Source organism: Amia ocellicauda, chromosome 11, assembly GCF_036373705.1.
Source record: "Amia ocellicauda isolate fAmiCal2 chromosome 11, fAmiCal2.hap1, whole genome shotgun sequence".
Classification (NCBI taxonomy): Eukaryota; Metazoa; Chordata; class Actinopteri; order Amiiformes; family Amiidae; genus Amia; species Amia ocellicauda.
This window is the reverse complement of record NC_089860.1, coordinates 28,637,421-28,655,051: the sequence shown is the minus strand read 5'-3', so window position 1 is coordinate 28,655,051 and position 17,631 is coordinate 28,637,421. Positions and strand designations below refer to the sequence as shown.

Sequence of the window (17,631 nt, the reverse complement as noted above, 5' to 3'; positions counted from 1 at the left end):
TAGTCGTACAATCAGACAGTTGAAGGGAAACTGTGGAAAAATATAATAAAAATGAGAAAAGAGCCAGTGTCTGGGTGGAAGGAACTGCCTGCAGGGTCTAGCATGTTACATACAGTGAACATTTCTTACATGTTAACACCCTGGTTTCACACAAAAAAGCACCATCAACTTTACTTTCCCATGAAGCTGCTCACTTTACACTTGGAAATGGTGCCCTGCAGATTTCTGACAAAGGAAAATCTGAAGGGGGCTCAGTTTTTAGCAAGTCTTTACCATTGTTTGGTAGTTTGTTTTGTTTCGGAAAATTCTGGCAGCTTCGTTTTTTCCCATGCAGTGTGTTGGCCCTGCGGACAAGCACAGCTGCAGAAGGAAATTAAAGTGGCTTTTGTGGGATTGAGCACTCAGTCCTCTAAGCATATCTCCTGGATCGATGCTGCTTCTGCACACAGTAGCAAGGCAACAACACTCCTATTTACCTTTAAAATTACAGAAATATACTTTTGAAACAATGCCACACTGTTTAGCTGCAAAACTTGATCATAAAAGCAAAAGGATCAGAAATTAAAATATATGATCCCTAAATGCACCAATAATAAGGAAGGGGGTTTGTGTGTATTCCCTCTGCAAAGATAACCATTATCCATTAGCTGGAATGTCTTTTGTGCTCAAGCTCTGTTACTGTCAGGAGCGGAGGGTGCAGAATGAAAGACTTTGCCGTGTCTGTAGTTCTATGGCATCTCCTGCAGTGAAAGATGATGCCGTAGTACCTTAGAGAAGCAGGGGACCCATAAAAATGGATGGCTAGGTTCCCACATTGGGAAAGCAAAACACAACAAGGGCTTTCATTTTCAGCCGAAGACTTGTTTATTTCTCTGTTGTTTTCACCTCTAGATTTGAGAGGTTATTTATGCAACAACAACAAACAATTCACAGACATGGCGTGCACATTTGGGCTTGTGGGAGTTTGGGGTTCTCTACACACTTTGTAGATTAAAAAGACAGACATGATAAAATTACAAGTTATTCTCCGTAAAACAAGGGCTTCATGCTCACCTTTTCAGGTCCACCGTTGTGACATTAAAGACCACCCCCTTCAGCCACAGGATCATGAACAGTCTCTGGGAGAAGGGACAGTTTCCGATGCTCTCTCCATCGCTTCCCGCCTGCAACCAAATAACAAATGTTTAATAATTAGGTTTTTCTTTTACATTAGAAGCCAATAATACAAACTTACAGTATACACTGACCCCCAACACATTAATAATTTTCAGTAAAATACGAAGAAATTCTGATTTCACGTATATCATGCACAGTTTTGGGAAGATGATTTATAGGATACCAGACATCTCAATTGCGATGGCACTGGAAGGAAGAAACGATGACACTGTACTCCCCAAGTGATGGAGTGCGAAGAGTGGCCTAATTTAAAGCTGCTTGTTTGTGATGCCTGACATGAGTATGACCTCCAGGAATTCAGCTGAAAGGATGCCTTTCAAAAGGGAAAACAATGACCAAGCTCCTGAGAGGCGAGTTAGTGAAGTGTGACAGAAAACACTGCCCTTTTAATGAAAAGGCATCCTTGCGTTGTGTGTGCAGCAACCAGATCTGATACACTAAATAATATTTGTGACACCAGGTGGCAAACCGTGTACAATGCTTTTTCTTTAAATCAAACATACATCACCACAAAAATAAGAACTATAACAAACATCTAGTGTCACAACCACACAGCTGAAAACTGGTTCTGTATCTTTAATGAATGCAGTTATTTTCGCGACACTATCTGCACATTGCCTTTATATTCTCTTAGCCTCCAAGTTTGTGTGTGTTGTTCTCACTTAACTTGGTATGCTGGCATTGTGACATAAGCCTCTCTAGACATCTGACATGTGTCTCTTTAAATCAGTGACTTATCCTTGTACAAGAAAAGTGATGTTTCTAAGGCACTGATTCCCAACTGTGGAAAACACTAGAATTATTTATAGTAGGGAGGCCAACTCCTTCAGTGTAGATTCCTGGTGCTATTAATGTTTTTTTCCCATTCCAGGTATATGAACAACATATCTGGAACAACCAGAGCCTGGCACAATGGGGCTGATGCCCAGTCATGCAATGTTATAGGAAGTATATCAATTGCTACACACAAAATTACAAGTCAAAACAGACTTCATTTTCCCGCTTTCATGATTTGCAGACACATCAGTAAACAGAGATGAAAAGGTCAATTTGACCAACAAATCACACATCGCCCCTTATAGTACCTTGGCACCATTAGCGCTATAAGGAAACACCAAGCTCATCTTTCCTCATGTCAAGGAGTCACTGTGCCGGCCTGTACTAGGATCTGCTTACAGCGCGGATCTGCTAGAAGTGACTTTTAATTAGGTGTGGAGGCTTCATTGAAATGCTGCAAAGCTCACTTGAAGAACTCTAGTCAGTAAATGAATAAGACACATTCCCCAGTCCACAGAGAGCATTAGAAGCATAGACAGGGATGACTCCTTTCCAGAATCTGGAGAACATGCACATTAATAAATGGATAAAATCGCACACTTAATTTTTACAGATGTGAAAGGCACCAATTTTGTGGCCTTTCCATATTAATTGCCTAGGGGAGAGTTTGCAAAAAACAGAAGGCAAGCATCACAACTAGAACTGGTCTTTTTGTAAGCCTAGATGGTCATCCAATTGTTCCTGGGGTGAAGACAAATGGCAATGGCAGATGTTTTCAGACAAGCTCCTGCCAAGCTGCATCTGCCCTCAGAAGAGAACAGCTAGGAGGTTTGCACCCTTGAATAACAATTAGCACCAAGATCAACTGAAAATGTTTTTTTATATAATTCATATTTGATTAAAATGCTGTGCTCGAATGCCAGATAGATTGATAAATTGTGCAGAGGAAGAGTCTTGAATTTAGATTTATACAACAGAATACCTGGTCTACCATCTGCAGCGGAGTCTGTATTACAATGAAGAGGAGCTCGTAGGATAGAAAAATAAAGAAAAGGAATAAAAAAAAAAAATAGTGAGCATATGTGATGATATTTGAAGTTTTGTACAGTTGGTGTACATCAGCCATGCAGATCAGAATGAAACATCAGATTTATTTAAGGAACATAGCTTAGCTGTATTAACCACAAGAGATCTAACTGAACGTCTGACACATACCAGATAATGAGAATTGTTCAGATGCACGGTTTCATTTCTCCTCATCAAATGTGATGACATCAATTGAGTTTTTCAATTGTTTTTGTGGGTAGCATAGTGTGGTGCTTATAAACTACAAAATGTCAATAACAGATAGGATCATTCCAGTAGCTAAGAGAAAGATGCAGCTTCCTTCTGGAGCTGGAACATCTGGCTCACGTATAAAGCACAAGCCTTCCTTTTAAAATCATATAAGCCAAAGATCTATTAAATTCAAACCTCTACAGGACCATTTTCCAACAACTTGCTTAATTAATTATCTGGTGATGCCAACAACTTTTTAAGATCAATATTTAAGAGAACTGACAGTGGATATTAAAATGTAGTACAACTCTATTGGAAAGAACAACAGACAACTATAAAAGCTGGAAAGCTGATATTAAAGTGTACAGAGTTGCATTTAACCCACAAATCCAACTTATATGTTCCACAAGTCAGGGTTTTATCATCTGCCAGATTCTGAGAAAACCAAGAGCAAAAGTTAGGCTAATCTGCATTATCTTTATTAGAGAAGATAACAATCAGCCTATTATATACATTATTTGTGTTGGGTCCATTGTAAGGTCAATTCTCTTTAAACTGATTTGCTTTAAAAGAGGGAGAATTGCTTTTCAGAGTGTCTTCATTTCAAGATGAGCATGTCTATTTTGTAAGTCACCCTGGATAAGGACATCTGCTAAGAAATAAACAAGAATAATAATAATAATAATAATAATAATATTATTATTATTAAGACTAAAGGTCACTCATATAAAGGGCACCTAATCACTTTCTAATGGTATCACATCCTCTTCCATAACTACAGGGGTCCTGTGTTTTGAAAATCCTGCATGTAGCTGACCTTTCTTGTTCCATGTTCATGCATGACTTAAGTCTGGTATATTTGTTGCTAGTCTTTAAAAATACTGCAGTTGCAGATAAGGGTTAGTTTATACTTACCTGTATTATTGTGGTCTATAGTGCAACGTATTTTAGGTATAATTCAGTAGAAATATTATAGCGTATTTATGCATTTAATGTTCTTCAATTGCAGTTGTCATTCAGCAGTAAAGTTGGTCTGTAATGTACCATTGTAATTGTACACCAGAATTAATATTGGTCTAGAATGTATAGAATTGCAATTAGTTTTGCATTTTTAATTCACTGATACTGGCCTAAGATGTTCTCCGGTTGTAGGTGTAATTTAGCAGTGATACTGGTCAACCATAACCGTTTTGCCGTTATAATTCATCAAGTATATTGGCTTCAAATGTACTTGTAATTCAGCAATATTGTTTTAAATGTTACTATAGTATTTGCAATAAAGACATTGAAATGCATTGTATCACTTGCAGTAGTTCAGGAATATATATATAACTTTGGTCAATAATGTAATGTAATAAAATGTTTTCCAGGATTTGCAAACTTGTATAACCTCTAACGAAATGTACCACAGCCTGTTGGTCGACACACCAGGTTTCCTACAGCACTTTTCAGCTGAAGTAGAAGACTGGTCATGGGTTCCACCTCACATATATATTCTTCTTTGCAGTTTTGATGAATAAGCATTACCTATGCACTCATACATAATTCCACATATTTGCTGGAAATAAACTTGGTTTATTGGAAATAAACCCTGACAGGACCGACATTAAGTGCGTGGCAGTGGAAATTACAGTGCACTATAAGAGTCAGCTGCATTCCTCCCAGTGTGTACAACATGCCTCTAGGTCAAAGATGTACAAGCAAACATGACAGTGGAAAATTCCACAAGCAAAATCTGAAATCCTTTTTATTTTTTATTTATTTTTTACAATAAGTGCTGAAAAACAAAGGGTATTTTAAAAACTTGAAACTAAGAACAACAATATACTTTTCATATATAACTCCTGGCCACAAAAAAATAACCATATTCTTGTTTTTCCACAATAAAAACAGTCTAGCCTTATATATTTTCTTATCAATGAGGCTTTTTAAGTTAAGTTTTCACTTCACATGGCTTGCAAATAAAAGTGGCCATTGTAATAATACACTCGTCAATGGGAGAACTCGCACTTTGCTGTGCAAAACATTATGCTGTCAATTGATGTCAGAATATCTGATCTTAAACATGATCCTGCATAGTCAATGAATGATCGAATGCTCACCAATTCCGTTCACTTAAATGCAGACGTGTAAGGAACAAAATGTGTCAGTTCAGAATTCTAGAAGGCACCTAATGAAGTAAAAAACAAAGCACTGTGTTCTGATTTCACACTGAATCCCCACTCGCCCAAGAAGACTGTGTACTTATTAAGAATCAGCGGAGCAACGGCAGAGGAAATTGGAAATGTACACTCTGCTGCCACTCACTAGCTGTTCCCATGGCAATTTCAGTATGCAAAGTGTGCACCGTTTAGTCTATTAAAGAGGATATGAACACGCTTTTCCATTTAAAGGACTAATTCAAAAGAAGAAAACCACCCCCGCCCTTGCCTGAACTCCATTCCCAAGAGAGTATGCACTTTTTAAATGCGCTTTTTCATTCAGAATAAAATAAGAAATTTAAAGAGTAAGAATCTCTAGAAACCCACAACAGTCAAGGTTAATCCAGGATCACACACAGACAAGTTGATCATTGATCTATCAGTACTAGGCAAATGTTAAACACTTGTGTTTTTTTGTAATATTTGACAAAGGGTTAAGATAAAAAGCAATATAGCTGGCTTAGGTGTGGCAGATCAGTTTGGATGCATTTCAAAATACAAGCCAATCACCTGCAGTCTGCCAAGCAGATGTTATACTGAAGTGAATAGCTGGGGAATGTAAATATCCAAGTGCAGTAAACTTGATCATACTTTCTTAAAAAAAAAAAAAAAAAAAAAATGGTCACACTGGCATGCAACGTCAGAACTCTCAGGAGTTTGGGAGACTTTTAAAACGCACAAAGAGTGGTACAACAAATATCTAAACAAGCACAGTACTTTTCTTATGCAAACACACATTCTGAATATTTCCCCATAACTTCAATAGCAGTGCCTTTCAGATATTATGCATTTATTGCACAATGTATTACTCTGTATATGTTTCTTGTAAGGGTAAGGGTAACAAATAAATATTGATATTTTAAAATAAAATGTTAGAAACCAAATCACAGAGCATCATTTCCAAAAAGTACTATACCTAATGTGTGTGTATAAACTTAAAAAAAAAAATTGCACATCTAATTGTGTGATTTTTAATAAGGTAATAGATCATGTGAAGGCTCAGCTCACTGTCCTCTCTCACCTAAACTGCATGAGACAAATGTTCTTATACAATGAGAACCACCTTTCACATGAATGATTAACTTCTTAGATTATTATTATAGGTACTGCAGGTTTGCAACCCCCACCCCCTTTCTCATTATGATCCCTACATCAGACCTCACTTTAATGCTGTCCATGGTCTCTCCCCGAGGTCAGTGCTCACAGGCACTTGTGAAGGCCTGGCCACTGCAGCCTCCAGGCCGGCCTTCATTAACTTCACAAGCTGCAGAGTGCAAGCTAGCCCCCCCTTCCAGGGCCTCTTCGCAAAGACATGAGATGCAAACTATTTTAGAAATGTCCTGTTTGGCTGGCCAAGGACCTTTTTGTTTAGTTAGCTGAAATACATGGGGTGCTGGATTTACGGACACATTCTGAAAAGCAGTCAGCTCCGGTTACCACTTTTGTTATCATTACTTATTGTCATGGAAAACAAACAGGAACCAAAATAACCCTAGAGATGAAGTTAACTTGTACCAGCAAACTGGCCTTGTGTATAATCCCATAGATCAAACAGTAGCATTAATAACAGATTTATTCCTTGTCAAAACAGCTTAAAACGGTGGGGAGGTATTTTAATTGCGAAAACAGTGGGGGCTGTTCTGTTTCTGGATTCACTTTTACATTTGTGAAAGTAGAGCATAAAGACCTAGTTCATACTGCACACCTGTTGAATTTAGAAATCAAGGGCAAATGAGGTACCATTAAGAGGGGGAAAAAGTATAAATAATTAAATAACAATGAAAGCTACACAGTTGTTGTGCAATACACAGTATCAGATGTTCTTAAGGGTGTATTCGTGAAACAAAAACAACTTTTTTGGCCATAGATGGAAAGATCCACATAAGGATGTTCTGGGTGAGCTCACAGAAAACTGCCAAAAAAGATCTGGACCCAGCAATAGAATTGGTTTAGGAAATTAAATATAGATGCACAGATTCCAGCTGCAACACGTACATTCCACGACTCCATAGCTGTAATTAGAGCAATTGTGCTAATTCAATAGGCGAGGAGTTACACAAGCTCATCATTTTGTTTTCAGATGCAGTTTGTAATTTGCCAAGCATGTTGGGAATCTTTTTTTTTTTTTTTTAAACAAACACAAGAGATGCTGAAGTAGGAATAATCATTAACAATCAAACTTCCCTCTTAATTTACATTCAAAATCCATTTTCTAATTGTGCACCTCATGGCGGGACTAGAACTAAACAAAATCAAGACAAAACCAATTAGCAGCAGACAGAGTTGGAGGCCTAGGTTTGTGAGATTTGATCAATAAAATAAGAACCTCTGAGCTTTTTCATAAAAAGACCATAATTAATAAAAGTAAAACCAATAGTGACTTTATAGGAACTATAACAAGATAAAGCATTGTAATACTTAAATGAGCTGAACGTAAAAGTTGTCATTCATAAAAAGCTTACTTAAAAATGCTTAGATACCATCCACAGTTGTCAATGGATGCGTTTATAAAGCTGGCCTGATACGGAGGAAAATGTATTGCGTGTGTAATCTGACTTACAGTTCCTGCGAGTTCACTAATGGTTTAAAAGCGGGTGTCACTGATTTCTGTACATCACCAGATTAGCAGACAACACACGGCCAGGGTCTTACGATTCTATAGGAATCGCCCTCCGTTTTAGAGTGATTTCATACTGTACCACAACCAGCTGCTATACTAGGGCTGAGAGGTAGATAACAGAATCAGGAACAGAAAACGGATCTAATATGACTGTCTTTTTGGTACCGAAATAGAGATTTCCCAACATTCTGTATGAGATGAAATAAAAAAGAAAAGTATCAGCCTTGAAACTGAAGCTTCATTTGGAAAATATTTAAATTTAAACCAAACCACAATTCAGTGTTCACTCGTCAGCACAGAAGGGCCAACCAACAAACATTTTACATGTAGATCAGATTAAAAGCATATCCTCTTGAGGGTGATTTAAGATGGTAGGTGGATTCTAACCACTATGCCCTTATTGTTTTATTGCAGAGTCTCCCGAGATATTAGGAATCCCTGAGGAGTGGGTGAAGAATGCATGGCTAATGTTGTGCGTAGTATTGTCTTGGGAATTAAGCACTGGTTTAATCACACTTCTAAATATAGGATCAAACAGCCATACACCCTTATCTAGCATAGCCAAAAGGTGACCAAGGGTGCTTCTGTGGACTTAACCAAATAAGGATGTAAATTAGTCTTTCGAAAGAAAATGCCATGGGACGTGTAATGATTAAACAGATTGCCAGGTATATGGTTTCACTGGGTTGAAATGATCTGACCAATAAGAAAAAGAAAAAACACAACAGAAACAATAGGAGTACTATTCCAGCATATCCACTTAGTTTGTCACTTCCTAACAGATTGAGTCATATTAAGAGCTGGTCAAGTGAAATTAATGAGACTGACAGAGTCCCTGTTGAAGGAGATTAATCAGGACAGTAATCAATCAAGGCTTGTTTAAGCTTAAGTTTAGTTTATTATAGCATGTTATTTCACCAAATGATTCAGACATAGGTAATCTAGTTTACAACATGAAAAACATAAAAGTCAAATGCTTGGCCCCTATGGCACTGTGCAACACTGGTTGGTCATAAATGTAAATGCATAGTTTTGCAGGCATTTGAAATGACAAATCAAAAAGCCACTGTGAAGCTCCATAAGAAACGGTCTAAGGAACTCAAAAGGATGTTCCATCGGGCTTCATAACGATCCCGCAATGTCTTTCAGATCAATGGGACAACAGTAGAAATTATTTCCCCACATTTAGTCCCTGGCACATTGTTTACCTATGACAAAAATAAAGTGCTTTTCTTTCTCGGGATTACAGCCAGCTGGTTGTTAGGGGCCTTTGAGAAAACAGATGTTCTGGTTGCTACTCTGACATGTTGAACGGGTCAGAAAGAGTGACGGGCAAGTGTGGCATCCATAAGTGCGTGGTAATGTAAAGCAAATAAAGTTCTGCTCATGTATATTGCTGCGACAACTGCTTCACTGTTATTTTCCAACTAAAACACACCCTGACTGCAGCAGCTAACTCCCAATTGCCAGGCTGTTGAGTAATGCAAGGCCCAGACAAATGACTCAAAGGTCTCAAATACAACAGCTCCCACTTTGGGCATTATTCTCACTGCCTCTGCTTCTTTCCCTCAGCTGCTGTAACCAAAAATAACCCATGATCAGGCCTTTAAACAAATCTTTCTATTTTTAAAAAGGTGAATACAACTGTACATTAAAAAAAGACAACACCCCATTTCAGAAAACGTTCTGTAACAGACAGAAATCATTTGACTACTTGTTGGAGAAAGGCATGGATGCTGGATGCAGTTTAAACAAAGCTTTCAGACAGACTTATGTTTAGAAAAAAAATGTTTAAGATAGTTTGTCACTTCAGAAAATGTAGTCTAAGCGCCTCTCTCCTTAACTGAAGGCTATTTCTGTGACCAAGGAAACACCCAAGTTTATCTGGAGACACATGATAATAATGGAAGGTTATTGGTCTCTGTTTGGAGTTAGGCACCATGAAGAACAAAGGGATGATGAAGTTAATGAGTTTATGATGTGCTGCTTTGCATTTTACAAGTCAGAATAGCTGGCATGCTTCCGATATTTTTTAAAGGGGAGGGGGAAAAAAAGGATGCATTTAGTTTACTAATTAATTAATTTCATACATGTTATCTCAGAACAGATATGGAAATTAGCCAAATACCTCAATAACACTTAGAATCTTTATTGTAAAAGTGCATTACCCTGTTGACATGATAGACCTTACCTTATACACCATTATATCAGTAGGATGAGGATCAACAGGATACATGTAATCCACGTCTTTGTGCTTTTGGATGACTGATACCAGCAAAGTGTGTCTGGTAAGGAAGACAATGGGCATAGTTTCCAGGCTTGGTGTGGAAGAGTGAGATTGGAGTTGCAAATCATGGGTTTAAAAAAAAAAAAAAAAACTAAAGTCCAACATGAACACCACCATTTAAAAGTCTCAATGAATGGCATGGCACAAGGCATTTTTACTTTTAACAGAAACGCATGGATGTCAGTGCTTTATTCAGATCATTGCGTTTCTAAGTTGTAATCCTTTTTTTTTTCAAAATTAGATGATTGTCTCAATACCGCCTGATCCAAGAACTGTAATTTCTAGAAAATAACCAATTTTCAAAGGCTAACCTGCGAGTCCCAGGGGGAACTCTCTTTCTCGCAGCCTAAAGAAGACTCGGTTGAAGCATCACAGTGCCAGACCCAACGCGATCCAGGAACTGGTGATCTTCATCTGTCAATTCAGTTACCGAACCAAAGATCAGACTGAACAGGTTTGGCTGCAATTAATGCTGGAGATAAAAGCTCACACAGAGCAAAGGGGCTGCATGCACACCACGGAAAACGGAAAATAAAGCAAGCTTCCCGAACAGCACTGTGGTAATTAGGGACTGCTAAGAATGTTTTCCCAAGCAGATTTCTGTGCTAATCAGCAAGCAGTTTTATTCCCCTTTATTCCCACTGGGCAGCGGGCGCCAAATCAGACGGAATCAAACTGGCAGCGGATTTTAATTGCCTGCAGACCTCTTCTGCTAACCTGTGGCTCTCTTTGTGAAAATAGGAGAAGGAAAAAACAAAACCATGGTAAACCACGGGAAACATGAATGTTACCAGCATGAAGGCTGTTTAAAAGTACAGAAATAAAATAAAATCACCCGCCACGTCCCACTCAGCGGTAATTATAAGCTATTTGCTCATTAGCAAAAGTCACATCCTTTAATGGATTAATTAATCTGATTACCCCTGGCAGTATTGGAAGATTAGAGCTGCACTTACACATCCAGGACAAAAATAATGTAATTGACCTATTATTAAGTTACATTAAATAAATCCCTTGCAAGTGAAAATAGAGGTGAAGCAGAGCTGGTGAAAGAAAACCTTCATATATTTTTGCTTATGGGTTACTACAGAATGGTACTTGATTAATTTGAACTAAATGTATTTTAAAGAAACTGTTGACAGTGAAATGCAAGAGGGAGTACTACTCTGAGAAGCACGTTTCTGTTTCGTACAAACTGCACTGTCAGGTATTCAGTGTCCCACTGAGAGAGTCACGTGTCTGAAAGTCACTGACACCGCACAGAATATCGCTGCTTAATGATTACTTCATTAAAATGCCAACACACAGTTGTCAAGGAGCTACAGGAACCATCCATAATAGATGGACGTCTCAATGTGAGGGAGACGTGGTGTAATTCAAAATTAGGACAAGCACTTCCATTCACAATATCTCACCAAATGAAACCTCTATAATAAGATTACAAAAAATACATTTACATACAACTTTTTTTTTTTTTTTATTAAGCCTGAATAAGAATGGGGTTGTCTAAGGTTTTCAATACCAGGGAAGCTTCCTTTAAAATGCCTGCATCAGCTTAGAATAGAGAGCAGGTAAATCAATCCACTCAGGGAGGTAAAGGTCACTAGATCATGTATACATGAAGTTACAGAACAGAAAAGATAGCGTGCCTATTTTAGTTTTTGCTTAAACTAGTGAGAGTGGGTCAAAGGGCACATACAGGGGATGCCACACCCTCTTATACTGAAAATAGAGAACCTGAGATGAAAAAAATAAATTATATTGGCAGAAAGCTTAATAGACAGAGATAGATAGATAGATAGATAGATAGATAGATAGATAGATAGATAGATAGATAATATGCTTAATTAATCTTCAATGTAACTGTCTTAGTTCATAAACAGACAATAAGTTGAATAAAATCATCGGGGATAAGGATTATTTCCTTTTTTTAAACAGCTTAATTAAGCCCATGACAAGATGACATTTAGGAGAAAAGTGAAGGCAAAACAACTCCAGGCACCCGAGAGTAAAATCACAGATCATGTGTGAATATAGTAATAAAACCCCAGTTGACAGATGCAGTCAATGCAGGCAAGGCAAGGAGGACACAACTGTTCCTTCCTAGCTGAAGGAATGGAAATATTGTCATGTGATTAGACAGTCCTGTAGTTTATGGTCTAGTCTGATGTAACATGTAATTAGTCTGCACAGCTGATGTATTGAAAACCGTTGCCTACAATATGAACCTGGAAAATTTGGGAGATCAATAATACTCTTCCTGGATTGGCCTGTTCAATCTCAAATATTGTAGTTGGGAAAGAAGGGATAAAAATTAGTTTACACAGGGGGCTACACTGTCTATAGCACACTTCAGGAATCATTTACGTTCTCATGCTCAGTTGATTGGGCTTTGGTTAAACCAAAATCTGCACGGCAGCTGCGAACCTTTGATCGGATAAACAGGTCTGAAGATCTGCTGACGCTTTGCATCTCAATTTCCATTATCTTGTGTGAGGGAAAGCCAGCTGGGAAATAAACTAAAGAAAAATAAAACTTATCCAAGCAGACAACACATAATAATTGGAGAGCACAGCTCTCAAAATGGAAACAAAATCGACATTACCCAGCAGCTCACCCATGAACCTCAGGATGAATGGCGAATGATGCCACCACTTCCATCACTTCAGACTTTATCCCCAGACCTCATGCCCTTCCAAAGCTAGTAGAAGACATCTCTCAAACTCTCTCTCTCTCAACAAGATTCATTTTCATCATTAAAGTTGACACTGGCCATTGTCCAAACACTGTGATGTTTAACAATTCATGTTAAACAATTCTCATGGGCGTATATTGTTTTCATCCCTGTGCTTGAGGCTGGAAGGTTTGCCAGGATTCCCTCTACAAACAAGAGCGATTGCTCCACAATAAACGTGCCATGGCTTCTCAGGATAGTAGCCAATTGACACCTTTCTGAACAGGGAGGAGATGGCTACTCCTTTCAGCCCTGCATTTGTTTGTTTTGCCCTTGGTTGATAGGCCGAGGCAGCTGGCCCACCATACCTCATTATGGGCACTGAATAACACACGTTACTGGGTGTGCCCCATCCCTGCTGATACTGTTATCTCTGACATAACTCTACTGCAAAACATTTGTGGGAGTACCTGGATACCAAAAGTATGACTATGCATAAAACCAGATGTTATGAATACAAATATTACAATGTGACTTGCGTGCTAAAATTCTTCTTGGTTTAAATATATACAGTTACAATTTATACTATACACATGCAATATTTAGATCAAGGAAAAACGCATAACACAGAACACATAGGATGGATGACTGCTTTAAGGAAACTGTTGTTTCTACTCAGTCAGTGAGTGAAAATCTCCATCTCTTAAATCATGGGCTAAAAAAGTCACGTCATTTCCCAGACTCAAGAATGCATCTTACTGCAGTGCTGATCTGGATCATAGCCAGACATGCCACATACACTCACCTAAAGGATTATTAGGAACACCATACTAATACTGTGTTTGACCCCCTTTCGCCTTCAGAACTGCCTTAATTCTACGTGGCATTGATTCAACAAGGTGCTGAAAGCATTCTTTAGAAATGTTGGCCCATATTGATAGGATAGCATCTTGCAGTTGATGGAGATTTGTGGGATGCACATCCAGGGCACGAAGCTCCCGTTCCACCACATCCCAAAGATGCTCTATTGGGTTGAGATCTGGTGACTGTGGGGGCCAGTTTAGTACAGTGAACTCATTGTCATGTTCAAGAAACCAATTTGAAATGATTCGACCTTTGTGACATGGTGCATTATCCTGCTGGAAGTAGCCATCAGAGGATGGGTACATGGTGGTCATAAAGGGATGGACATGGTCAGAAACAATGCTCAGGTAGGCCGTGGCATTTCAACGATGCCCAATTGGCACTAAGGGGCCAAAAGTGTGCCAAGAAAACATCCCCCACACCATTACACCACCACCACCAGCCTGCACAGTGGTAACAAGGCATGATGGATCCATGTTCTCATTCTGTTTACGCCAAATTCTGACTCTACCATCTGAATGTCTCAACAGAAATCGAGACTCATCAGACCAGGCAACATTTTTCCAGTCTTCAACTGTCCAATTTTGGTGAGCTTGTGCAAATTGTAGCCTCTTTTTCCTATTTGTAGTGGAGATGAGTGGTACCCGGTGGGGTCTTCTGCTGTTGTAGCCCATCCGCCTCATGGCCTGATATGTTCTGAGAAAGACAATAAGCAGCACAACATCTTTATGGAAAACTCAAGGACTCAAGGAATCTTTGACATTTAAGCTCCTTTTCAGGAAACCCTAGAGGAGCCTGGCGTCCAGTCTGCAAGGTTATGATGCACTTGTGAAATGCAAATGAAAAAGCAAAGGTGTGACAAAAGATAGATGTGTTTCTTCAGCAACACCCATATAAGGCCCCTTTTAATAGATGCCAAATACCCTCGCGTCTTTTCTCACTGACAAACGATCTCATGAGTCAACCTCTCACGGAGAAGGGAAAACGACGTAGTGTTTCTATGGCTTAGTCTTGCCGTGGTGCAGTCTATTAACATCTTGAACTGCCAGAAAGGGCTATTTCTAATAACATCTGGCTGCCACAAATTCCCCCTCACTTCTCTGAAGTTTCTAAATTCACCTCCAGGGGAAGTGGCGATAAGACACTATAACAAGCTAAATGCAGCAGCTGACTACAGTTCACTTTGGCTGACAACAGTTGCTTCCTGCAGATATCATTGGGAAGACCTTGGAACATGATGAGGTAGAATAACTGGCTGAGAAGATTACACTGCTGATAAGAAGGGAAAATAAAAACTTAAAGAGTGACAAAGCACCAGTGTTAGTTAAAACAGACCATACATAGTTTCACAGTCTTGGTACACTGATCTAAGGGACTCTCAGCAATACCTGTGGGATGTTCTTCTCAGTAGCAAATGTTTCTAAAATCTGGGTCATGGCATACAAACATTTTGAACCATTTTGAATTTGTTTCACTGGCAGATCTCTTTGAAAATCAATGGGTCAAACATTCAGAAAACTAGGGGGAAATTACTCCTAAAAGCTTGAGATTACCTCAGAGTATGCTGTGCCAAGAGGGAGAAAATAATAATGGAGTTAGCAAAGTCCCAGAGCAACAAAGCAGTTTCAACTCCAGCGTACACATCTTTTATCGAGGAAGGAGAACTACGTGTGTCTTATATTTACTATTGTGAGCACAGCTACACCACAAAGTCAATAGATTTCTTCCAATAATGCATTGATAGCAGTTTCTAGAGTTCAGTCCATGCTTTTAGGTAACTTAAAATTTAATTTGTAATACGGTTTTATTTATTTGTTTTATCATTTTCTAAGCTGAATGGCCCCAACTGCCTTACAAAAAGGTTTCACTTTCTATTATGATGCACTTTAAGTCTGGAATAGCTATTGTTTTTCTGTATGACATTAATTTCCTCTTTCTTCCATAATGTTGAAACAGACCAAGTTTAATATTCAAAATACTGGGAAAAACACAATTAACACCTAACGGAATTACTGTTCATCCAGTCTCCTCACAAATAGGTAACATGGACACGATGACTTCTGTATTAACTTCTCACACTCAGGTCAGTAAAGTTAACGAAAAAGACTTCAATACATGGTGACAATTAGAATGATATGACTTGTGCACAGTGACACAAATTAATAACTGAAGTAACCATTTCTCCTATTTTGCTCAGCCCTGTTGAGCAAAATTCTACATTGCTTTGTCAAGGACGATGACAAAGAAAGAGTACCAAACATATTGTTCAGGAAAAAGATAACTCTTTAAAGGCTGGTCCTACCTTCGGAGGCAATATATGTGCAGAGATGACCTATCTATCTTTGCAACCCCATTACTCACAGTCAACCTTCAAAAGAGTATTTTACACAGCTATCCACCACTCCCTCCGGCCCCCAACAACACAACTGTTCCCACAGCAGGCAGGGTACACCAATAACAGTTTCCAATGTAAGTACTAATCACTGATGTTTCACATGATTTCATGGGTTAGTTGCTCCTGTTGATGTTTTTATTTGATTAACAGTGCAGTTTGATTAGAGCACTCTGAAACACTCAAAATAAAAGCTTTGTGTCATTAACTGTGTATTTTTCTGCAGTTTCTAAGAACTGGCACCAAGCATAACATAAATAGAAAGGAATAAAGAAATACCTTTTATCTAAAAACAGTAGGCCATCAGCGAAATGACCTGTTCTTGAAAACTCAATTTGTAATATTGCTAGTGATATGGATGTTTTATTTTGTGTCTCGTCAACAATTAGCTACCACATTATGTTGTTCAAAACCTCCCCGAAACCTTTAAATCACACCAGCCTGCAGTTCAAATGATCACACTAAGGTGCATGTTAATAGATGCCCTGAACAAATTGAAGCACAATGCTATCAGGCTCTTCCAGGCAGGACTGCTCCAGCTCCCTCACAACCGCTCTGACTCCCGTTTTGTGTTGCAGGTTAAGTCATCCTTAGCCAAACAATGAAAGACTACCCCCTGGTATCAATAATGGATATGTACACGCTACCAAGAGACATGCGAGAGAATGAGAGAGAACACTACAAACGAGACTCACTGTTGTCTTCTAATCAGCTTTTCACAAGCCACACGAACAATGGACATTTGCGTAGGCCTATCCCTCATACCTTAAGGTTTGAAACCAATATATTACATCTAAAAGGGAAGATAATGTAACGGTAATTAATCATAACGTCAAGGACCTACCGAAGAGAGAGACACCCACATACATGCAAAGTATTGCATTTTCTGCATGTTTTTCTTATGATTATGGATGCAAAATGTATGCAGCCCACAAAACAAGAGATTTAGACCTCTTGAATAAGCTCTATAAGAATCTCTCATTGTAAACTATAGTGTGATGTTTCAATAATTCACACATGCAGAAAAGCAATTGCAACAATAGTGTTTAACACATGACAACAGTGACAGCAGCAAAGAGAGGTTAACCTCAGCGGGAGAATGTCTGTGTGTTTGGGATTATGGATAATACCTGTGATGAAGTGGAAAACATATCAAAGTGTTTGCACAAAGCTACGGGCAGCAATTTATACAATTTACATTTTCTTATATATGCTGCAAAAATTGCATAAGAAACAAGATTCGTAAGAAAGATTTAAACTGTGTAAACTTTTTTTTTCATATAAAACAGTTTAGGACAAAATCTTGTCAACAATAACTTGTACTGGATTTTACTTGAAAGTGGGGGTGAATAATGAACGACA

The 17,631-nt window shown here is 38.5% G+C and overlaps 1 protein-coding gene across 1 annotated transcript in view; it reads right to left on the bottom strand.

The window, feature by feature from the left end:
- Positions 1–17,631, bottom strand: part of LOC136763352 (chloride intracellular channel protein 4) — a 30,659-nt gene that overhangs the window by 10,660 nt on the left and 2,368 nt on the right. Inside the window, exon 2 of the mRNA XM_066717297.1 lies at positions 1,054–1,163. Within this exon, the coding sequence (XP_066573394.1) occupies positions 1,054–1,163 (110 nt within the window). The remainder of the gene's footprint in view (positions 1–1,053; positions 1,164–17,631) is intronic.